Raw genomic sequence first — 24,988 nt, forward strand, 5'->3', positions numbered from 1 at the left:
AGAGATTTTTCATGATTATGAAAATAGAGATTCTGGAGCTGCACATTTAGAAAGAACCCAGTGATTAATTCAAGTCTGCACGAAGCAGAACATACAAATCGAAAAATAAAAACAGTCAAAGAGCCATTTAAACACATAAATGTTCATTTAATGTTGATTTGAGTTCAAGTCCCATTTTGCTTCCAGGCGTCAGGACGACACGTGGCTCACTATCACTGTGTGGTCTGCTCCGTCACCATCGCCCGCAAGACCGACATGATCAGTCACCTGAAACGCCACGTCAACAAAGGAGAGACGGAGGCGAGCTACAGCGGCAGCTCCGACCTACCGTTTGAAGAGCCCGGTAAATAATACGTACGAAATAGAGACCGAATATAAAACACTGTATATAAAGACCATCAGTGACTGTATATAGAGATGATCAGTGTCTGTATATAGAGATGATCAGTGACTGTATATAAGTGTATAAGGGCGTGTGTGTGTGTGTGTGTGTGTGTGTGTGTGTGTGTGTGTGTGTGTGTGTGTGTGTGTGTGTGTGTGTGTGTGTGTGTGTGTGTGTGTGTGTGTGTGTGTGTGTGTGTGTGTGTGTCAGCAGCTCCCTCTGGTCAGGCCTTTGAAATCATGAAAGAACTTGGAGGCAGTGCAGCTCCTCCCTAACCACACCACCCCCCAGAAGAGCGACACCTACTTCAACCGCAAGATGAAAGCCAACAGGTGAGATGTGTTTTGGGGGACCCAGAGAAGATGGAGACTTTCCTCTCCTGTGTCTGTGAGCAGCTTTTCCTTTATGCCTGGATCCTGTGGATTCTGATGTTGTGTGTCTGTGGTGTTTCAGGCAGCTGGTGTTCTGCTCGCTGGCCGTTCTGGCCGAGGAGAGAAACCCGCTGGAGTGTCTGGATGCTTTCGGAGCCACAGGTGAGACGCTCGTGAGCTGCTGTCGGAAAAACACCTGAAGACTTCGGACACTCCTCACAGCTGATTTTTAAGATACTGTCACTAGTTTGCTCAGAGAGAAATCTCCGACATCAGTCACATGACGAGACGACGCAGGTTAGAACTAATCTCTGAGTGGGACCATGAACACAGGCGGTCCTCTACCACCCGACACACTGTAAACAATACACACCTCTTATCAATACAGACATTATACATCCAGAAATGATCCTGAGCAGCTGACTCGGACACTAAAGTTCGGACAGAACCTCCAGAACAGGAACTCTCAGACTTCAGGTCTGAAAACAGCTGGAAGGGTTTCAGAGACGTTTCGAATCAGACAATCACCTGAGCTGGGGGGGGGGGGTTGACAACAGCTGATTATACAACAACCCTGTGGATATGATGTTGGTGAAGGTTTGACCACTTAACTAATATTTATTATGTATTAGTTCTGTTTGTCTGAGGCTCTCAAAGTCCCTAAAGACTGATTTCTTCGTGTAACCTTGACTTTGGAAGGTGTACGCCCAGTTTCACCTCATCTGCTGTGAAGAAGGTCCACGTTTAACCTCCATCTTGTGTCTGGTTCCCCGTCCGCCCCTCAGGGATCATGGGCCTCCAGTGGGCGAAACACCTCCGTCACGCCGTCAAAGTGACCATAACGGACATCAGCGACATCTGCGTCAAAATGATCAAAGAGAACTGCGAGCTGAACCACATCCGGGTGGAGGGAGGGTCGCGAGGTCCCCGGGGGCCCGAAGGGAACGGCAGCGAGGTCGAGGGGACGCCCATCGCTACGGTGGAGGTCGTCAAGATGGATGCCAACGTCATCATGCACCTTCGGTCCTTTGACTACATGTGAGCGCGGAGATATGATCCAATATAAACTCATTCATTAAAAAGTGAAGAAATAATTCATTCATCTTAGTTTGTTGATTAAATAAGTTTCCTTGACAGATTTGATTGATTCTCCTGATAATGTGACACGTCAGTCATTTAACTTTTCAAAAATGTGTTCAGTCACTTGGATCCGTTCGGGACGGCGGTGAACTACCTGGACGCCGCCTTCAGAAACGTCCGTAACCTGGGCATCATCTCGGTGACGTCCACAGACACCGGCTCGCTGTACGCCAAGGCTCCCAACGTCACCCTGCGTCACTACAGCAGCCACATCGTACGCACCGAGTACTACAAGGAGCTGGCTGCACGCATTGTGCTCGCCACGGTGGCCAGGTAAGACCTTCCTCCTCACGTCCTGATACAGAGACTGAAGACCAGTCAGAGCTCAGTCCTGGTTCCCGTGTGTGCAGGGCGGCGGCTCGCTGTAACAAAGGCATCGAGGTGCTGCTGGCGGTGGCGCTGGAGCATTTCGTCCTGGTGGTGGTGAGGGTCCTCAGGGGCCCCATGCAGGCTGACGAGTCCGCCAAGAGGTTACGGAAGCTGGTCCACTGTCAGTGGTGCGAGGAGAGAGTCTTCCTCAAACTGGGGAACATGGTGGACGGTGAGTAAAACGCATCAGACTGCATCAGGTGTCTCTGGACTGGCGACACCCAGTGGTCGGAGGTGTTAAGCTTTCAGGACCATCTCGACCCTTGAGGGAATTTCTTCAAACTTGGCACAATCGTTCAGTTCGACTCACGGATGAACTGATTACATTTGGGTGGTCAAAGGTCAAAGATCACGATGGCCTGAGCACATTTAGTTTCCCTCTTAACGTGATGTCTCAAGTCTGCAGCTGATTACATGTTGAGGACAAAATATACAAAACTCTCTAAACAAAAACCAGGAGAAGTAAATCCTGTCCTGACTCGTCTCCTCCAGAAACGCTGCCCTGCAACTGTCATGGAAGTCTGCCTGGGAAGACGGCTGTGTACCTGGGACCGCTATAGTACAACAGACACACAACACACAGACACTCAACATCATCAACACACAGACACACAACACACGACAACAACAAATGATTTTTGTCAATCACAAGTGGTGTGTGTGTGTGTGTGTGTGTGTGTGTGTGTGTGTGTGTGTGTGTGTGTGTGTGTGTGTGTGTGTGTGTGTGTGTGTGTGTGTGTGTGTGTGTGTGTGTGTGTGTGTGTGTGTGTGTGTGTGTGTAGGGCTGGTCCTCTGTTTAACACAGGCTTCCTGAGGAGGATGCTGTCGGCGGCGGTGCAGCACAGTATGGACGACATCCAGCCGCTCGTCAAAACTCTGATCTGCGAGTCTGACTGCACGTCCCTCAAGTCTTTAATGCACGGACCGTCCACCTTCAACCAGGGTAGAACTCGCTGTGTGTGTGTGTGTGTGTGAGCGCTCTCAGTGCGCTGCAGCACGTGTTGATGTTGTGTTTCCTCTGCAGTGGAGTGTGGAGTCGTCATCAAGACGTTACACAGCGGAGAAGAGTCGGGTCCTGATCAGTCCGGTGAGTCCATCGCTCAGTGATTTTATGAATCTTCGTAATTAGCTTCTCTCTGAGCTGCACATGAAGCGACTTCACGTCGGCACCGTCCCTCAACATCTCCCGTCCTTTCGCTCCTGATATTTCTAAACTGAGACTGAACTGAAAAGTCTGAGGTCTGAACCAAACAACGTTTCCTCCACTCGTTGAGTTCAGATCCGAATGGACCTTTCTCCAAATGCTGTTTTCAGACATGAGCTGCCGGTAAAGTCAGGAGAATCGGGTCCAGAGTTTATCCAGAGTTGTTTGCGTCCCCCACACTCACTCACTCACTCACAGTGAATCCAGTGGAGGATCCTGGACTGTAGCTCTACCTCTGTCCTCTAGAGGGCAGTGTGGCCCAGCCCGCAGCAGATGATGCTCTGCAGGTTTATGGTTTAAGTTTAATTTCATGTTTAATTCAATTTGAGTTTAACGTCCGCCCCCTCACAGGACAGAGAAATATTACAGATTCAACCTGACACGTTTAGATCAAAAATAAATGTGACTGAGTTTGAACAGAGTGAGTCGGTAACGATGGATTTTCACAGAGACTCTTATTCGGTTTCTCTGCAGGGAAGAGGAAGAGCGGAGAGGAGTCGGGGAACATGGTGAAGAAGCTGAAGTCCGATGCGTCTCTGGAACATCCGCCGTTCTACTACAGCATCCACCGCCACAGCATCCGGGGCATGAACATGCCCAAGTAAGTAACTGACGTCCCCCCTCACACCGTCCTGCTGCCTCAAATACTCACTGCAGCACCACATGTGGATTAATCCGCTGCTGAAAATAGTCCCTGACAATTGGTTCCTCCTACACTGAGCAGCTGTTTTAGGATATTTGCTGACGAGTGGTGCTGAAGATCCAGAAGGTCCAGAAAATTATCCACCTCGAGTGTCCTGAGATCTCAGGAACACCTCAAGAGAATTTCTTTAAATTTGAGCTCGTTCATTTGAAGAGTTCACAGATGACCTGGTTAGAAGTTGGGATCAAAGCTGAAGGTCAAGTTTAAAAACACTTTCTGGCCGTTGACAAGGTCTGGACTCCGGAACACAAAGACAGACTGTTTCCAGGTTTCCTGCAACTCGATGGAGGCAAACAACCACGAGGTGGAGATTCTAACGTAAACTTTACATTTGTGACGTGCTCCAGGTTTTACTCTCTTTCTCTGTGTTAACTGTTCATTTCTCTTCTTATTGAACAAACGTTTTACAATAAGTCTCCAGTAGGAGCCAGTGGAGTCGGAGCTGAGTGTTAAGAGACGGACTCACAAACTGTTGCTTTGGGCTCACACGTGGGATTTATTGACAATAAGACAAAAATAGAACAACAGCAGAATTATCTTAAAACATTTCTAGTAATAAATTCTGAAACCAAACATAAAACCTGTGAGTCACGTTGAGATTTTCATGTTTTTGACGACAGGCTGAACAAGTTCCTTCTGTACCTGATGGAGGCCGGCTTCAGGGTGAGTCGGACTCACTTCGACCCAACGGGGATTCGAACCGACGCCAAGCTGGAGCAGTTCAAATCTGTCCTCACTAAGTACAGCGTGCCTACGTACACCAACGCCACGCAGACGAGCACAGAGAAAACCATCTGAGAGTTCATCTCTGCAAACAAACTTCTGACTGCACTGACTTGAAACGACTTTCTCCTCGTTCGTGTGATTTCATTAGAGCAAAGAAACTTTTTCTTCTATTTATTTTACATTTCTCTGATTAATATGGTACAAGTTTGATTGTTTCTGGCTGGTTTATTGTGGTTTTATTTCTTTTGCCTTTTAAACAATAAAAATCTTTGTTCCTAGATGAATTTACTGATTCTTTTGCTGGTGATGTTGTAAATCTTTTTTCTGTGCTGATGATCCTGTTCTCAGTTAGTCGACGGGACTGTAACACACCAGAGGGAAGGGAAATGATTTATGGTTAAAAATGATTTATGGTTAAAAAATCCCTCATCAATCTGAACTCTATAAGTGAAACAGATATAACAAATTTAGCAAATTTATCAAAAAGTAAAAATAGAAAGATACATTTTACATTTTGTATTCAGTCATTACACGTTTTTAAATAAATATAAACAGCATAAACAATAAAGTCTAAACAGTGTTTGTATTATATGTATTATTTATAGAGGCTTTTATATACCTGCTAATTCTTATCTGAAATACACAAAGAAATCACTCAGTCTAAATTAACTTTGTAAACTATTCTTATAAAATACAAATTTCTACATTTCTATTGACACTAACACTATGTTGTGAACACAATTTCCATAAGGCTGATACAACTCTGAAAGTTTTATGGTCACATGTAGAAACAGTGTAATTACAAACCAATAGAAACTAAATCATCTTTAATGTTATGATTTAGATAATAGGATTCTGGGAGTTAAAGGTGCATGATGGGAAATTTTATGTTTATCTATTCATTTATTTTCTCAGTCTAATTTTCAATGTTCAAATAAAACCGAACACGTGGACATGAACAGACGATACAGTCCAATTTTACAATCAGATTAAATATCAATCAAAAGAATTAAATATCAGTGAAATATCCAAAACAGACAAGTTACATTAATCATCACAAATAAATGAAATATCTAAATATGATGAATAATAACAAATAATTCTCCAAAGTAAAACAGTTTGTTGTTGGTAATGTCTCCGTGTACAAATGAAATTCAATCATATAAAAGTTTGGGCAGCACTTGACTTTAAGAATGTGAAATTTCCAGATTATAGTTATTAGGTTAATCATGTGAGTCATAGACCTTTTATTACATTTGAATTTAGTGATGATGTCATTAGGCAGAGTCGATTATAAACAAAAGATGAGCAGATCATTTTTATCAAACAAATACACATCATACAAATACATATACAAATACATAACATCATACAAATACATAATACATTTACAGCCCGATAACTAAGAACAGTTTGCGCTCAATTTTGTGGGTTTTTTATTTTAATATATTATTTTATCTTTATGACATCACATCACCACGTATATTATCTCAAGACACTTAGTGAATATGATAAAGAAACAACTGTTCCCTCATAATAATAATCCTCTATATCCTAATAACAACTTTATTTCTAAAGCATTTATACAAACTAAGAAACAAAGTGCTTCACAAAATACATGGAAGGATTAAAAATAAAAGGTTTTAAGTTGGATAAAGTGCCTCGTCCGGTTGGGTGAAGAGAGGAGAGGGAGAGAAGCAGAGCATGATGGGAGTTTCTTCATGAGCATGGAGGAGGATGAAGGCGTGTCCCTCCTCCTCCTCCTCCCCTCTTCCTCCTCCTCCTCCTCCCCTCCTCCTCCTCCTCCGATGAGCCGGGGCTTGTACCTGAGCGCTGACCCGACCTGAGGCTCGTCTCCCGGCTGCAGCACCATGGGGATCTCCGCCTCCAGTCTGCTGGACGACCACAGGTCCACCTTCATCACAGGTAACACGCGAGCCTTCATCTGTCCACACGCGGTTTGACGCAGCGAGCAAACTCTTCATCTTCTTCTTCTTCATCATCGAACTTCCTGCTCCGCTTCCCGAGCACCGATCAGTGGTCGCTGGGACCCCGCGGACCGACCAGAGGGACCAGAGGACGTTTGTCCCGCTTGCTCTGAACCAGGTGTCTCGTCCATTTCCGCGTTCCAGACCTGTCCTCTCGCGTCGGTCTCCCTCCGCGGGGAGAAGCTGGGGAACTTGTTCCAGACAAACCTGTCGGACTGGTTCTCTGGTGTCTGTCCACGGGGAGAACTAGAGACATGTCCTGCTGGAGTTAGTCTCTGTGAGCAGGTCCCTCCAGCCTGTCCTTTCCTGCAGGGGACACTGTCCTCTGGGTCTTCTATGTTGTCCTCTGGGTTCTCTGTGGTGTCCTCTGTGTCCTCTGGTCCTCTGTGGTGTCCTCTGGTCCTCTGTGGTGTCCTCTGTGGGCTGGGTGTGTCAGGGTGTGTCAGGGTGGATCTGAGCAGAGGACAAAAGGTGCAGGTTTCTGTAACTGCAGGTGGGACAGTTCACAGAAAACTCTCATTATGTACTCAGCACTATGATGGGGGTTCAGTGGTCTCTGAACGTCTCTGAATGTCTCTGACGTCTCTGAACGTCTCTGAATGTCTCTGAACGTCTCTCACACGTGAACGCGGCTCCAGAGGATCTCAGAGGACACATGTTGAGGCTGGAATATGAAGGTCGGGGCTTGTGGACACGTGAGGACACCACAGGAGCAGCATGGAGACATGTTGTGTTTCTCTGTTGTCACCAGTTCCTTCCATTCTATTGGACTCTGCTGCAACTTTAAATGATCTTCTCAGGCTGAATTTACAGTTAAATCAACACGATGCAACTATTTGAGGTTAAAACTGCAGTTGTGCTGCTTCAGTGAGTGACAAGGAGCCGGTTTGATTCCCTCGCCGCGCCCGAACGCCTGATCTGTGTGGTCATCAGGTACGAGCAGTGAGTCAGTTAAAGTGGAGGTGATTAATAACCTGAGTTCTCCTCTGATGCTCAGGGAGGAAACTTTGAAATGGTCAAAATTGAAAGTTCAGCTCTGAAAGCCTGGACCACTTCCTGGGGGGAGTTGCCAAATGGCTGCTGAGGGCAGGACCAAATCCTTTCCTCTCATTTGTCCGTTTCCAGGTCGTCATGGAAGACGACCTGGAAACGGACAAATGCTGCGATTTTGAAAATGAGGCTTAGAGAATATTTGCAGCTTTTGTTTTGAAAATGAACTCTAGGTGTTAATGTTTTCACTGAGCATGAACCGTCCAGAACGCTCGCTGGTTGGCGTCCTGACCCTCGCTGGTTGGCGTCCTGACCCTCGGGTTGGCGTCCTGACCCTCGGGTTGGCGTCCTGACCCTCGGGTTGGCGTCCTGACCCTCGGGTTGCACCGAGGTCCAGTGTTTCTGCACCTTCCTGTGTGTTAAAGACGTGGGTCACATGAACAACACGGGGGGTCAACGCTCCGCTAAGAGCAGCTGTTGTAAACAAACTGAAAGTGACTTCAGCTCCAAAGTTAATTAAGTTAATAACTGTCCCACTTTAGGCGTCTTCGGACAATCAAATATTCAAAGTTATTTTCTGTCCCACGTCTCATCTGTTCTCCAAGTTTCATGAAAACCCGTTTAGTACGTGATCCCACGTCTGCTGCTGATGTTGACGCTGGTTGCGTTGCCTCTGCTGTTGCCATGGTGACAAGACAGTCTTACACGGGTCCACTGAAGTGGAGACTTGAGGAGATGTCGTATGTTTGTTGCTACAGTGAACGTCCTCAGCGTCGCAGGAGTCGTCCCTGCCCGCTGGAGGAAAGTGTCTGTCTCACTCTTCCTCCAGAGTCTGATTTCTTTTATCTAGTGCAGCTCTGTGAAAGCTGCTCGCCGTCTGCAGACCCGAGGACACGTCTGCGAGGACACGTCTGCGAGGACACGTCTGCGAGGAGACGTCTGCGAGGAGACGTCTGCGTTTTCCATGTTTGTCTCGTCACTTTTTCCTGGCTGCTGCTGCGTAGTAGAGGGCGAAGTCAGACTCTGGTGCCAGAGCAGTGACAACATGCACCCGTCCCCCATGATGAAAACATTCCTCTACCTCTGTGTGAGTGTGTGTGAGAGTGAGTGTGTGAGTGAGTGTGTGTCTGTGTGTGTGTCTGTGTGTGAGTGTGTAGGGCAGAGTTTGAATATTTGCTGGTGGGTCACAGGGCTGGGTCGGATGCGGCTGGTGGGATGAGGTGATCCTGTGACTCACGAGTCTCTCGACGCTGTGATGCAGTTTTTCTGCCTGATGTCAGTTGTTTTGTTGGGTGATTCACAACGAGGTCATTTTCCTTTTATTTCTAACTCTGACTCGAACTCATGATGGAAAACAGCTGGAGTTTGATTGAGATCTTTGCAATAGTCACATTGTAGAGAGGGACAGGAATCATAGAGCAACATGCAAGGTGTCGGGAATCGAACCTTGGTCATATTGTTTACACCTCACTGGAACTTGGCTGTTGGTTCCTGTTCATCTCTCGTAAGGAATCAGGAAGTTGAGAAGTTCCAGTGTCGAGAAAGATGCAGGACTGTGATGTGACTTTAATCTGCAGCTCCGACTTTCACTAATGATTCCAACATGTGTGTGTGGAGCTTCATGGTCCTCAGTGGATGTTGTTTTCCATAAACAGACCTGGGGGTGTTTGGCTCTGAGAGGCTCTGAGACTGTGGATCCTTTATGAGTTTCACAAGCCAGTAGCTGAGGTAGCTCACGTTAAACCGTTCAACATGAAGAGGGTTTTCCTGCCGTGAACAGATTGATAGTCTGAACCGAGCTTTCCTTCGACCTCAGCCTTGTGCAGGAAAGCTGCAGAAAAAAGACCTTTGTCTGCATGATCCTGTTCAAACTGCATGATCCTGTTCAAACTGATATAAAAACCACAATAGTCATAACAGAAGTTAAGACTTCTGTCTCCTGCCTCATCACATTGTACGCTGATGATGTCATTCCTTTTATGTGTGGTGCAGAACGTGGTCACAACAGGTGGTGGCACTAGAGAGTGGCAGGAGAGGATCACGGGAAAATGATCAAATCAGTTGTGTTTATTTAGTGTTGTGTTAAATGTGACGAGAGATTTTTCTATTTATTTAATTTAAAACACAATTTCAGGACTGTTCTGTCTCTTCTAACGCGTTGGAAACAGGATTTAAATCATCTGTCTTGTCACTGAATATGTAAAATGCATTAATGCAATGCACTTTATCTGCAGTTAGAAGATTTCACTGTAGGACTAATGTTAATGGCTGAATCAGTTGTGTCTTTGTTTTGCTGTCAGTGAGTCGTTCTTCATGCTGTGTAACTCTGCCTCCAGCTGCCATTACACAATCCCTCAGATATTCAGAGGAGCTGAGAAACTCTGAGACTTTTCACTTGTGAGTCCATCGCTCTGCACAAAGAGAGGAAGCTGCTGCTCAGGCTCTGCTGGAAAACCACCTGTTGTTTACTCCGACTCACGAGTCCATACAACACAATGCAAATACAGCAGGAACCACGTTTCCCCACCAAGCTGAGTCCCAGTATTTCTGTCACTAAACTGTCGACTGAGACGCTGCAAATCTGCTCGGTAGAGAAGAGAAGACAAGAGAATCCTTTACAGGGGACATGAGCAGCAACGAGGACAGTTACAAATCTGTAAAAGGACTAAATAAGTGAACACCAGGAAATATAGAAATATAAATAATATCATAATACACAGAATTATAACTGTGTAGTTCTCCAGATAAAGGACCAGGACAGGAAAATGCAGTAAAAACAGATTCTGCCTGGAAGGAACATTTCAGCCTTTAATTCTTTCAGAACATCTCATTTCTCTGTGTTCAGCACAGAACCGGACTCGGACTGGAAACCAGGTGAAACCTGGAGCTTGGCACTCAATCAAAAATGTCACGAAGGGAAAGATGTGTTTGAAACCACGGCTGCTTGCTGGAACTATTTCCTGGTCAGTGATATGTTAGCAGAGGCAGCTGAGGTGTGTTGTCAGCAGGTGAACTGCTGCGTCATGTGGACTAAAGCTGTGCAGGGAACTGTGACTTCATGTCCATTATGTGCAGCTCCTGCAGCAAAGATCTCAAGTTTTCTTTAGCTTTACATATTCTTTATTCTTTGTTGGCTGCAGGCTTGGCTCGTTGCAGGTTACGTTTAGTGGAAACAGGAGGAATGTGGGTATAAAATATCAGATCTGCAGGTTGAGTCCTTTTTAGATTCCTGCGTCACGTCACCCAGGTATGATGGTGTGTGAGTGGAACAGGCTGTTCAGCCTGCAGGTCACAGACAGACGAGTTAACAGACAGTGAGTCTGATGCAGAGAATAAAGTGTAATGTCAGTGAAATCACAGTAAATCCTGTCGTCTCTCTGACGATGATGTTGACGTAACCTGTGCAGCTCTGTCCTTATTGACATTTGCCTCTGCCTCTCTCTCTTGTGTTGTCACATCCATTTTCCTGAAAGACAGATCCCTGATCTCTGAAAACCTCCGACGCTCATTTTAATGACACCGACACTCTTCTAAACATCTGGACAAACGTCTGCTTCAGAACTTCTCCCATGGGACTTACTGAGCTTATTCCAGGAGTGTAAATCATAGACTGTGAATAAAACTGGACGACACGTCTCCTCTTCCTCCTGTCGTACAAAAATGAAGCTAAAATATCTTTTGCCATCATCTTCCAAGGTTGAGTCATTAGTCTGTGCAGCAGTGATCCTGGAGTGGAGGACCAGTCGATACACGCTCTCCACCAATCAGGAGTCAGTCTCAGCTGTCAATCATGACGTCTCAGCCTGTTTTATATCCTCAAATAACTGATTCAAACCAAACTGATGAGAAACACTTGAACAAACATCAGAGAGAAGAAACGAGCTGAAACGACAGAAACATCTTTAAACATTTAACGTCTACTTTGATTCTTTAGTTTGGTTCATGTCCCATCTGCTAACATGGAGGAGAACTGTGTGTGTGTGTGTGTGTGTGTGTGTGTGTGTGTTGTGTGTGTGTGTGTGTGTGTGTGTGTGTGTGTGTGTGTGTGTGTGTGTGTGTGTGTGTGTGTGTGTGTGGCTCAACATACACAAACACACATTTTTCTGCCTTGTAGTGACTTGTTGAGCGTCTCAGGTGTTTCCTGACTGACGACACAGATTCCTCTCTGGACGTCTCTGTTCATATATGTTAAACATGACATGATAACTTTACACGGTAACGATCGTACTGTTCTTCTAAATTGTTTGATAAGCACTTTCCACGTAGACATGTGTGTCTGCATGTTGGTGTGTAAGACAACACTGTGACATGTGATGACACGTCTGTCTCCACGACCACAGAGACACTCTCATTCTCTCATAGGAAACAGGAGACGACGTCGCCCAGTTTATTTAGTTTTAGGTTTTTAACCTGAATCTTCTTCATGAGTCATTTTGCTACAGACGATGGAAAATTCCACAAAACCTCTGATACACACAAAACACAGTCACCCAGTGTCATACACACAAACACACACATACACACACGTGTACTCATATCTTAGTGAGGACTCAATGACAACTAGACCCTTTCTCTAACCTTAACCATCCAAACTAAATACCTAAACCTAATTCTAAACCTATAACAAGTCTTAACCCTCAAACAGCCCATTGACAAAGTGAGGACCGGCCAAAATGTCCTCACTCTGTAGGGTCCTCACAAAGAAATAAGTACAGGAACACACACACACTCACCAACATCCAAACACGCATGTGTCCGTGCACAAGTAGAGACAATGGAAGGTCCTGGTGCTAAAGTATGTTTCACAACAAAATGATGAGATGTGTTGGAGTTCCATCCACGTGTCTTTACAGGAAAACATCAGAAACGTATCAGTGCCTCTGAACTGGAGGAAACAGACTTTACAGAGACTGTCACTTTGCTTTTCTAGACGAGTTGAGAACTGGAATCCTTTCTGCAGCATTAATCTGCAGGTTTACAGGTGAATCTCTGCGGCAGAAGTGAAGACACTTTCTTTTTCTTATGCCTCCACCGTGGATTAGTCGTCAGGTGTGGCTCCTCACATGAAACAGGTGTAACAGGTGTAACACACATCAACACACTGTGCTGCAGGATCTGCAGTGTTTGTACCACCACCAAGAAGAAACACATTTTATTGTGTTAGTTTCACAGGTTGTTACACAACATGTTGTGAGGCTTTGGAACTCTGCTCTACTGCGGACACACATCCTCTTTAGAATGAACGAAGAACGTTGTGATGTAAACGTCCCTAAATCATCTCAGGGAAGTTGTACGTCATCGTAGACTTGTCTCTAAAGACTACTACCCCCCCACCTGACAACACGCCCACATCAGACTACAAACCAATCAGAGAGAACATAGGTAGACGCAGCCCAAGTAGGTGATGACGACAGGACGAACTAACCTGATCAAATGAAACAACAAACACACGAAGCTTCAGACTCAGATCAGAAAACGTCCTGAATCAGAAAATGTTTTTCCGTATGTCACCTTTTTAAAAGCCGTCAGAAGACGTTCCTGAATATTCCTCCGAACTCCGTGTTTGCATTGGACCTGAAAAGAGAATTTAGTTAACAAACAGCAGCTGCAGTGGTTTGCATAGAAACAGCAGAGAGGCGATCGGAGTCATTCAAATCAGCTCCGAGCCGATGAGCATAGATGAGCTCGGAGGAGGAATCAGAGAAGAGGAAACTCCTCCATCTTGAGTGAAGTGAAGAGAACGAACAGAAAAGTCAAACAGCAGCAGAATGAGCCTGAAGAACTGAACCGAGTCTCAGAAGAATACAACTGGTCCAGCATCTGAAAGAAGAAACCTGCTTCTCTGATCCTCCACTGACTCACTGCTTCTGATTTATTCACCTGCGAAGTGGACGCTCTACTTTACATACAGAAGTGTTTTTCTATTGAAGCTCTAGTAAACAAATGAGCCACTTCCAGTTCAACACGAGCTGCTCGACTTGTTTCCTCTGGAAAGAATCAGGTTTTCTTTGAAGGGCGAACTTGATGGTGTCAGCAGAGGAAAGCTGGAAGGTCTTGAAGGTTTCTGACCCACAACCCGTGCTGTTGTCGTCCTGTTTGGACCGGGTCGCTGATGGATCGTATGGCGACTGCTCTCTGCCTCTGTCCAGAGACAGAAGAAACTATAAGAAGCCCTCGTCCTCCATCACTTCTCCTTTCATTCCTCTTGCGACAGTTGCAGTTTTTTGGAGACAACACATCCCCTCTTTTATTATTCATGAATATTCCATTAAAACATTTAACTTGAGACTTTCTGTCGTCTTTGAATTTTTCATTTCTCGACTCTTGTTTTCGAAGCACATCTTCAGCAGCACCGCAGGATCTGTTTCCATAGCGATGTGAGGCTGGTTGTCGTGGCCCCGTGCCATCACCCGCGCCGTAAAACATCCTGCTGCCTCCCAGAGAGATAATGACAGAGCTGTGCACGTCAACATCAACACTGAACAGTTCGAGACGATGAGCCGCAGCCTCCTGCTCGGGCCTGTTCATCCGTTAAGTGGTTACGTGGCACAGTGAATTACCTGTAATCGTTTGTGGATATTGAGCATTGGAAGCTGCTGAGTAAATAATCATCGAGAGGTTTCCCCTGGTCTCTCTGCTGGATGTGATTCGCAGCCGAGCAGAGAGAGAGACTGAGTTTGAGTTGATTGGAGCTCGAGTCTGTTTGCTGAGCTTTGTTTTGTTTTTCCTAAGTAACTGAATCCCTGTGCGTCGGGCGTCTGGTTCAACAGGAGCAGAGGGAACTCAGACGTTTCTGTTTCCTCTCTGTCATCATGCAAATGTTCTGCCAGCGCACAGCCCGACCAATCACAGGAGAGACTGAGGAGAGCAGGAAATGAGACAGATCCAGCTTTGTCAGACTTGGACAGAGACGGGGAATCTGATTGGATGGAAAGATTGGTCGTGAGCTCGGGAGACAAACAGAGATCCTCCTCCGTGATCTGATTAAAACCACAAAGATGAAGTTCAGTGTGTCTGAATCCTCTCAGAGTCAGAGAACCTTTTCTTTGTGTTCCTCTGGTCGTGTTTGGAAATCATCGACTCGAACGTTAAATGAATCGTCTGCTGATTCGTGTGCTGTCTGTTTTCAGCCTCTGTGTTTCACCTCTGACGTCACAGATGGTCTCATGAAACAATGTGGAGCGTTTGAAAAAGCCTTCGGGTCGTGTTTCCTCTTTTACCTGTGACAACACGTCGCAGCAGCACCGCCCCTCCCTCACCGCCGCCCTGAAACCTGAGGCTCAGACAGTCTGTGAGGAGCTGCCACGCAACACGCAGCGTGTTACACGCAACATGTTACACGCTACATGCAACACGCAACATGTTACACGCAACAACTCTGCTCCATCCTCATTGATTTAACGTTCAGATTTTATAAAGTTTTCACTCAAAACCCTGCGTTCGGACTCAAGCAGCCTCTGCTTGTTCTCAAACTGCACTTGCTCTGAGCTCCAGCTTCACCTCTTCTCCTCACGCTGCTTCTGAATAGAATGACACTTGTTGTGGGTGCGGTAGCTTTAATTCTTTGAGTCTTGTTTGATGAATGTAAAATCAATAAGTTCTGCTGTCACACTGAAAAACTGAAGCTGTGGTATCGTGGTCCCACCTGATACACCTGCTCGACCAATCACGAGTCGGTCTCAGCTGTCAATCATGACGTCTCTGCCTGTTTTTTATATTTAACTAATTAAAACCTAAATTACAAACCTAAAATGACAGAAACCATCTTTGACAAACATTTATTTAACGTCTACTTAGATTTTTTTGTTTGGTCCATGTCCCATCTGCTAACATGGAGGAGGTTTATGACCTATACTGCAGCCAGCCACCAGGGGGCGATCCAGATGCTTTGGCTTCACTTTATGGAGCCGTCATGTCGTCCATGTTTATTTACAGTATGTGGTTGGTCTGATCTCTAAAAATACACCAGTTAATGTGATGCCTTGACTCTTTGTGTGTCTGTGTCTGTGTGTCTCTCTGTGTGTGTGTGTGTGTGTGTTTGTGTCTGTGTGTGTGTGTGTGTGTGTGTCTGTGTGTGTGTCTGTGTGTGTCTGTGTGTCTGTGTGTGTCTGTGTGTGTGTGTGTGTGTGTGTGTGTGTGTCTGTGTGTCTGTGTGTAGGCCAGGCCGAGGCTGAGCTGAAGGACTTCAGTCCGTACTACAGGAAGCAGTTTTCCGTGGCTCGGTTGTCTCAGGTGGAAGACGAGCTGGAGCAGCAGAAGGCGTCGACGACTCAGCTGCTCAGACAGAGGGTACGACTGAGAGTCCAGATCCTGGACCAGCAGCATCTCCGTTAAACCTGGGAACCAATAAACCTCGTTATGAGCGGCTGCTGGTCCAGGATCATCTGTGTTCCAAAGACATCTGGACTCCGGACAAGAGAACACAACATTACTAACTGGTTCTATTGATGAACTCAGCTGCTCTTCTTCATGCGTGGTTCTGCTCCTCGTGTTCAGCAGGAGGCTCCTCAGGCGGGCGAGGTTCTGTACGAGGAGGTCGTCCTTTACTTCGACGACACCAGGAAGTGGAGGGAGAGGTACGTGGTGGTGAGAGCCAACTACTGCCTGGAGTGTCACGAGAGCCTGGAGGTGAGCGCCACGCCCGAACTCCACACCAGTACTCACACATCACGAGAACAACACGAGAGCAAAGTTAGTTCAGATTGTTTTCATCTTCTTCTTCCTCCTCCTCCTCTCAGACGTTTGTCAAAGGAGTTCCTCCGCGACAAAAGCTGCTGCCCACAGGGGGCACTGTTCTGACCACAGAGGAGAAGTACATGTCTATGGTGGACAAGTGTTTTCCTGACGAGACCAGTGAGTAAGAATTAAGTGTATTGATTAATAAATGTTAGCACCGAGACTTCAATGCACAGTTTGTAACTTTCTGCCACAAGTCAAAACAGTAAGAGTTAGTGAACAGAGCCGGAGTGAGGGATGATGGGAGTTGTAGTCTTCTCCTGGTTAGAGGAGGTTTTTATCTGAATCCTCCTCCGACGTCTCCTCCTCTAAAACAAACAGCTGATTCACTCCAGTAGAAACAGTGGTTAAAGCAGCTTCCTGTTAAAACTGACTCGTCTCTGATTGGCTGAGCTGCCGCTGACGTTTACTCAGCTTGTTTCTCTGAAAACTTCAGATCCTGCGACTAAATGAAACGTTACCTCGATTCAAACTACAGATTTCTACAGGTTTGAAAATGGGAAGAAACATTTAGGAAAATATAAAGTAAGTCCAAAGTCCCTGAACGAATATGTTGAGACCGTGAACCTCATGTTGGCGCTAGAGCCGTCAGAGCGTCGTCTAATCTTTGTGTCTTCTTGTGTTTCAGACGTGAACGAGGACTTTGCTCCGCCTCTGTCGGGGATGCCGGGTCAGTTTCCGGTTTACCTGCGTCTGCCGTACAGGAGAGACTCGTACTTCTGCTTCAGACAGCAGGTGAAACAGGAAGCCTTCCTGTCCATCCTGTCCGACTGCATCAGACACCAGAACCAAGGTAACACGCCTTAACAACCTTCCTCTGCTGCGGCGCTCCACACAACAAAGTTGGAAAGATTGGTTCTTTATTATCTTTTATTGTGAAACACTTCTTCAGTGAAATAGAACCAACACATACTCAGTGATGAAGATAAGTTATGATATTCTGATTAAGATGATGTTCAGGAATTATATGTGTGGATGTAACAACAAAGCAGGATCACCAAGTAGCCAAATCCCCCCCGATCCAGATCTGCACTAAAATTCAGTTTCTGAAATGTTTTCCTGAGCCGTTCCACATCCTCCACCCGGTTCGTGGTGACCTGTCCGGAGCCTTCGTGTAATCCTGCTAAAAAACAAACTAATGCAGATGAAAACATCACGTCCTTGTTGGAGGTTTAAAACCTCAGTTCCTTCCTCGGTAATGAGGAACTCTCGGGCTTCCTGCAGGGAGTTACCGCTTGAGTCCTCACAAGATCATCTGCAGGTTGAGCAGTTACCACGGCAACAGGCTCCGAGGGAAGGACCTGGGATGCAGCAGAGTGAAGCTTTCACATTTAAACTCAGCAGAAAGATGTGACGTCCCAGCGTCAGTCTCAGTGGTGACCTGATTCTCGTGTGTTCCCCCGCTGTCAGACTTCCTGAAGAAGCAGACGTGTGAAGTCCAGGCCTTCCTCAAAGCCATCCAGCTCTACAGACAGGACAAGGGCAGATATGAGGCTTGGGACATGCTGATAGGAAGTGATGTCAGGGTACGTAAGCAGGATTCACACAGCGTCTGAAGAAACAATCAAAAAGTCTTAGAAATGTTAAAGTATTAGGAACCAGTTCTACACAAGTTCAGGTTTTGTTTATGTTCACATCTTTTAGTCTCTCTCTCTCTCTTCACCCTCCATCTGCATCTGCTCTCGTTTCACTCGCTCATGAACTCGATCTCGGAGACAATAAAAAAACTCATGAAGCAGATGTTGTGGTGGAACTGATGGTGGAAGCGATGGTGGAAGCGATGGTGGAAGCGATGGCGCCGCCGCAGCTTCATCAACGCTCCTTTGTTTCCTGCTCGCTCACATTGTTTGTTCATAACGAGCTGGAAGGAAGTTTGTGTTGTGAAGTTAATCTGTTGGAAGCTTCCTGTTGTTTCTGCTCCTAACACACGTGCAGTAAATACACATACTACACACTGGTAGTACACACTGGTGCTCACACACTGTGTACACACACACACACACACACACACACACACACACACACACACACACACACACACTCATGAGTCAGAGCTGAGAGATGAATGGAATGAACGAAATGCAGCAGAAACTAAATAAATACTTTTTTATTACCACAGCTGCAACATCACAAATCAGTCGTGTGTGTGTGTGTGTGTGTGTGTGTGTGTGTGTGTGTGTGTGTGTGTGTGTGTGTGTGTGTGTGTGTGTGTGTGTGTGTGTGTGTGTGTGTGTGTGTGTGTGTGTGTGTGTGTGTGTGTACCTGTCTTCCTATAGTTGTGAGCACCACAAACAGGAACAACATCACAATCACACAGTTACAACAATCTTATCAGATAAAGAAGCTTTAAAGATTCCAAGAGCAATGACGGACTGAGCTCGTTCCTTTAGATGCTGCGTGACGCCTGAAACTGGAAAGACTCAAACTCCTCTGCAGCCCTGACAAGGAAATGAAATAAAATGAGTTAACACTGAAACACAAAGTGTGGAGGAGCTTCTTCTGAGGATCTACCTGCTTTTCTTACTTTAATATGATTTAATCTTCAGTGAGCTGGATTTCAGAAACGCTGCAGTGACGTCTCCACCTGCTCTTTGTCTCATCAAACACATTCAACTCTGTACTGAAGCTTTAGTGTCGTCAGGTTTTAGACACTCGAGATAAAAGCTTCTCTGATGAATGCTTCCATTATATTTTTTTAGGTGATGGCAAATGTGGTGATGGAGCAGCTGCTTCCGTCTCTGGAGAAAGACATGCTGCCTGGTCTCAAAGCCAAGAAGACGGAGAAGAAGAGAGTTTGGTTCGCTGTGAGTCAAACTGTCGAGACTTCCTTCTTCCTCCTTCTCCTCATTTCGTCGTCTTCTTCTGAATAGTTTTATATTCACACATCAGTTAAATCTCACCTGTAAAACGAATCTTTATAGAATAATTCAGACTTAATGTTTGAAGTGATTCACTGACTTGTCCCTGAATCGTGTTGACTGGACGCAGACGGTGGAGGCGGCGTACGTCCTGGTCCAGGAGCATCTTCTGGAGGGACTGTCGGCGCTGAAGGAGGAATGTCGGACGTCGGTGCGGCAGCAGGAAGTGCTGATCCACTCCGACATGGACCAGATTCTCAGCTCCAGACGTCAGCTGGGGGAAAAGGTCCAAGGTAAAGTTCAGACTGATACTCGGAGCTGTCAGACACAGGACGAGCTGCATTCCTCTGTGATTCATGAGAATGAAACTGCCTCTGGGGGATGGCGGTGAGCTGAGGGGCTGACAGAGGGCGCCACATGACAGCAGAGTCTCATTCGGTGAAATGTTTGACTTCCTCCTGCAGCCAAAGTGTCGGAGGCAGCGGAGAAGCTGTGCTCGGAGTCGGTCCAGCCGTACCTGGGCTCCGTCCTGGAGGAGCTGATGGAGCCAATCAGCTCGGGTTTCCAGGAGGGACGACAGCTGAGCGAGAACATGATGGACAGGTGTCAGGACGTCCTGCTGGCAGAAGACAAAGAGGAACTGAAGAAGGTTTGTTCAGATTTATTCTGCTGTGGTTTGACACTGAAAACTAAATCTGACTTACTCATATAAAATAACACAACTGATATTTAACAGTTTGATCTGAGACATTTATTTTCCTTTTCTATCAAAGACAGACAGACAGACAGACACAGAGAGAGAGACACACAGACAGACAGAGAGAGAGACAGACACAGAGAGAGAGACAGACAGAGAGAGAGACAGAGAGACAGACAGACACAGAGAGAGAGACACACAGACAGACAGACACACAGAGAGAGACACACAGACAGACAGACACACAGACACACAGACACACAGACAACTCTCTAACACAACATCCACAATCAACACTATGTAACTGTAACTGAGCGACAGCGCCCTCTGCAGCCACATGTGGTGATTGATTCCGTTTGGCTCTGGATCCCAGTGATGCAGTGGTTTCCATGTTGAAGTGTTTCCCTCCTCTCTGTCTCGCAGCTTCTCTTCGTCATGTCGAGACCGAACCTGCTGAGCTGCTACCAGAAGATCGGCTCCCTGCAGGAGAAGCTGCAGCACCTGCAGGAGAGATTCTCCTTCTCCAACATCCCAGGAGTGATCCACAGCGCTCAGATCGACCTGCAGCTGGTACACACACACACACACACACACACACACACACACACACACACACACACACACACACACACACACACACACACACACACACACACACACACACACACACACACACACACACACACACACACACATGGTTCATTTATCAGCATGTATGACTGTGTGTTGTTTCTTTGTGAACGATGTTGTGTTTTCCAGCTGTTGATGTGACCTCGTCTCTTTCAGCTGATGGAGAACGCAGCCTACACGTTCGAGCAGCTGCTGCACAAGGCCGTGCAGGACAACCCCGACAGCCCCGACATCGCCGGCTCCGCCCTGGAGAAGGCCAAACACAGAGTGCTGAAGGTCCGTTTGTCTTTCACAACACGACGACACAACAGCTACTGAAGATGGATCAGAACAGTTTAAATACAATTTGTTTGTTTAATTCATTTTATCAGCAAATTCAAAAATGTACGATTAAAAAAAGTGGGATGACCGACATGGAATCCAGACTTGTTTTGTAGACTTTGTTATTTTCACAGTTTGGATGTTGGGACATTAAACACCAGAATGATTTCGACTGAACTCACACTAACTTCAAATGGACCTTTGACCTCTCGTCTCCTGCAGCAATACGACTACGACAGCAGCACAGTGAGGAAGAGGATCTTCCAGGAGGCGCTCGTCTCCATCACGCTGCCCTTCATCAAGAAGAACCTGGCCCCCACCTGCAGGACTGTGAGTCCAACACGCACACGTGTGATGTAAACATGACAACACACACATTCTGTTACTACAAATAACAGACCATTGATTTTTATGGATCAGTTGTAGCATCAAATAAAAATCTTCACTTTGTAAAACACAAGTTATTAAAACCTCTGATGCTGCCGTTCTAAAACTGAAGTTGAGAAGCAGAATCTACCGACGAGAAGTTAAACGTCAAAATAAACGTTCAGCCAATAGTTCTGAGCCCTGAAGCGTCTCGGCCAGAACCTTTTGGACGATTACTTTTACTTTACCTCGCAAAACTTTTCCAACTCAGCCACATCTAGGAGAAGCAGCATTTTTCAGTTTGAACCCGACCTGAGCCCGAGAGGAAACTGACCCGAACCCGATGAAGTTACGTAGCTGTGCTGAGTTTGTGTTGCTCTGTCACTCAGTCCCATGTTGTGGCCGATGATGGACGTGTGCAGTGTAAACAAATAAATAAAATCATCCCAGACAACCATCAAGAAATCAAATGAAAGTTTGAGTTCAGGTTAGACACTGAACCAACTCCACTGGTGTTGTCAGGGTCAGCGCTGCGTCTCGTGTTTTCAGTGTTTGAGTTTCAGAAACACACAGCGACACATGACAACGACCTGAGAAGTGAATCTTGTGTCATGTTCCACATCTCAACGTGTGTGTTTGTCTCTGCAGGAGCTTCAGGATCTGGAACAGTTCATCTACGCCGACCACTCCAACTTCATCCATGTGGAGAACGTTTATGAGAGCATCCTCCTCCAAACGCTGGACAAGGAGGTCACCAAAGGTACAGAGGGACACACTAGTGACGGCAGCAGCTCGGTGAAGACCAGTCGCTCTAACCCTTCCTGTTTTCTTTGTGTCCTGCAGTGGTGAAGGAGGCGGCAAGCCTGAAGAAATACAACCTGTTCACAGAAAGCAGGGACCTCGCCAGCCGCTCCAGCCGCTCCAGCCTGTCCTCCCCGTCCGTCTCCACGCCGGGCAGCCCCGCCATGTCGCTGGCCTCCCCTGCTAGAACCAGCTTTGAGCCCCAGCTGCCCTCTCCTCTTGCGTTCAACGGTCTGTCCTCCATCCCCCAGAGGGACGAGAAGGAGGAGGCAGAGATAGGCGCGCCGCAGAGCGCAGCCTTAACGGACGTGACGCTGATCGAGACGCCTCTGGGCGAAGTCGCTCATAGTGTTGCTGTCAGCGAGGAGAGGGAGATACCTGCACCCAGAGCAGAAGAGGTCGTCCAGACTGTGAAGGCAGAAGCAGACGTCCCCGTCCAACCTGAGACGACAGCTTTAAAAGACACAAGCGCTCAGAATGAGACACAAGACGTCCGTGTGGCAGCAGCTCCAGAGACTGTGATCCAAGAGGAAGTGATTCCTGTCCAGACTCAGAAAGTGGAGACGGCTGCTGAGCCGGAGCCGACGAGCACAGATGTTCTAGAAGAAGCAGGAGCAGCTGCAGAAAGTTTAAAGACAGATGTTGAAGAAGAAGCTGCACAAACAGAAGCTGCTGAAACAGAACCTGCCTCAGAGGGAAGTGGTTCTCCGCTCGCAGCCGCCAGGGAGGGACACGCACAGAGCTCACCAGTCACGTCAGAGGCTCCCCCTAGTGGGGAAGCAGCTGCAGACACACCTGGAGATGTCTGCCTGGGCATGATGGGAAATGAAGTAGAACCAGTCACTGTCTCAGAACCCAACTCTCTGCATGTGTCAGTTGGCAGCGAGTCACCGCCCTCAGAGGTGGAGTCCACAGAGGACGTCAAAGCCACGCAGAGCAGCGAGGACGAGGGCTCAACAACCTCCGATGTCCTGGAGGACGACCACAGTCCATCACCTGTGAGCTCAGACGACGCCCCCGAGGCCACGAGCACCGGGCCCCCTCAGACCCAGACGGAGGAGGCCCCCGAGGCCACGAGCACCGGGCCCCCTCAGACCCAGACGGAGGAGGCCCCCGAGGCCACGAGCACCGGGCCCCCTCAGACCCAGACGGAGGCAGTGAGCGGTGATGTCCGTGTGAGCGAGGACGTCGGAGCAGGAGCGAGCTCGGAAACTGAGGCAACAGATGCTCCGACCTCTGAGCCTGTCGCAGAGGAGGCCCCTGTCGCAGAGGAGGCCCCTGTCGCAGAGGAGGCCCCTGTCGCAGAGGAGGCCCCTGTCGCAGGGGAGGCCCCTGTCGCAGAGGAGGCCCTGTCGCAGACCTGTGGAGGCCCTGTCGGAGGCCCCTGTCGCAGAGGAGGCCCCTGTCGCAGAGGAGGCCCCTGTCGCAGAGGAGGTCCTGTCCAGTCCCGGAGCTCGAGCGCTGGACTGCATCAAGGACATCCGTGACCTGGTGGAGGAGGTGATCGACGTGGAGGAGCTGGTGCAGCGTTACCCCAGCGGGATTCCAAAAGAAGAATAAAACATCGGGACCAATCCCGGCTGCATCACAGGACGTGTGATGCTCCAGCAGGACCAAGTATTTTAGGATGTTCTAGTGTCGTCTACTGAAAGAACCATTATGACCAGGACTTTCCTGACAGACCTGAACATCTGCTCCACATCGAGGAACCGTCCACTAACGCCTCCACAGACTTCAACACATATGCATGAAATTTAGTTATTTATATAAATCATCACATCAGGCTTCTGTTTCATTCACTTATTTCTTTTCATCTATTTTAGCACAAAACAGATTTTAGAAAACTTTAGATTTAGATATTTTTATGACAGAAGATTGTGAATTAAATTCTGAGTCTATTTTAAAGGATGTGAACGGGGGGGCGCTGACACATGCTGAGCTATCGGCTGCTGTAAACACCGAACACTATTCACAACTCTTCATGTTTTCACAGACGAGGAATCAGACGTCTGACTCTGTGTCACTGGAACCGGGCTGACCTCTGAACAATCAGTTCAGAGACAGATTAGTGTCACAGTTTGATTTGTAATTTGTTTAAAAATCTCTTTATCACATTTTAATATATTTGACCTTGTGATCTAAATCAATATCCAGATTCACTCCACAGCTGCTCATTGATCTTCATTGTGATTTTTCTTCTTGAGCTACTGAAGGATTTTCTTTTTTGATCTAAAAGAATCAAGGTCTCAAAGTGCCTCCATGTCCATGTCGTCCTCACGTGCCTTAAACGTCATGAAGAAGAAAGGAGGCTGGCTGCTCAGTGCCTTTACCCGTAGAGAACGTTTAGACCACGATTCGAGTTCAGGGACGACTTGACCTTCAACTGTTCACATGTTTAATCTGTAACAATCTGTATTTCTGTGTCAACTCTGGTTTGGATTTTGAAGCAGAAGAAATAATAAAAGGTTTAATTTGCCATTAAAACAAAAAGCACATGATGCTTTGATTATTTATGAACCACAATAAGTTTTAACCAATCACAGTCGCACTGAACAAAATAAAACCCTCAGTGATCCTCATCTGTGACACACAATGCTCCTTCCATTCAGTTGAGTTATTGCACCACAGAAGAAGAACAGTTTCATATTTCAGCTGGAGCGCTGCAGCCACATCAGGACAAGATAGAACAAAACTAGATTCTTTTAC

At 46.9% G+C, this 24,988-nt stretch overlaps 2 protein-coding genes across 5 annotated transcripts in view; both read left to right on the forward strand.

Annotated features, from left to right (window-relative positions):
* trmt1l (tRNA methyltransferase 1-like) overlaps positions 1-5,173 on the forward strand; it is a 7,703-nt gene extending 2,530 nt beyond the window's left edge. The window contains 11 exon segments of the mRNA XM_047343201.1: positions 187-329; positions 610-714; positions 836-915; positions 1,539-1,791; positions 1,954-2,166; positions 2,244-2,434; positions 2,755-2,821; positions 3,045-3,205; positions 3,287-3,349; positions 3,941-4,067; positions 4,790-5,173. Of these exon segments, the coding sequence (XP_047199157.1) occupies positions 187-329; positions 610-714; positions 836-915; positions 1,539-1,791; positions 1,954-2,166; positions 2,244-2,434; positions 2,755-2,821; positions 3,045-3,205; positions 3,287-3,349; positions 3,941-4,067; positions 4,790-4,967 (1,581 nt within the window). The 3' untranslated portion in view covers positions 4,968-5,173.
* A 1,519-nt stretch (positions 5,174-6,692) lies between these two features.
* On the forward strand, positions 6,693-24,772 carry niban1a (niban apoptosis regulator 1a). 4 transcript variants are annotated; one of them, XM_047343068.1, is made up of 16 exons: positions 6,693-6,821; positions 16,032-16,162; positions 16,370-16,501; positions 16,612-16,726; positions 17,238-17,402; positions 18,020-18,135; positions 19,309-19,413; positions 19,598-19,760; positions 19,932-20,116; positions 20,588-20,734; positions 20,951-21,070; positions 21,338-21,445; positions 22,130-22,241; positions 22,325-23,295; positions 23,344-23,628; positions 23,663-24,772. In XM_047343068.1, exons 1-16 carry the CDS (start codon positions 6,767-6,769, stop codon positions 23,840-23,842), a joined length of 3,090 nt encoding a protein of 1,029 aa, XP_047199024.1. In that variant the 5' UTR covers positions 6,693-6,766; the 3' UTR covers positions 23,843-24,772. The 4 variants fall into 4 exon arrangements, with proteins under 4 accessions (XP_047199024.1, XP_047199022.1, XP_047199025.1 ...); XM_047343066.1 differs by having other exon boundaries at positions 22,325-23,628; XM_047343069.1 differs by having other exon boundaries at positions 22,325-23,556.
* The last annotated feature ends 216 nt before the right edge of the window (positions 24,773-24,988 follow it).

Source organism: Hippoglossus stenolepis, chromosome 14 (assembly GCF_022539355.2).
Source record: "Hippoglossus stenolepis isolate QCI-W04-F060 chromosome 14, HSTE1.2, whole genome shotgun sequence".
Classification (NCBI taxonomy): Eukaryota; Metazoa; Chordata; class Actinopteri; order Pleuronectiformes; family Pleuronectidae; genus Hippoglossus; species Hippoglossus stenolepis.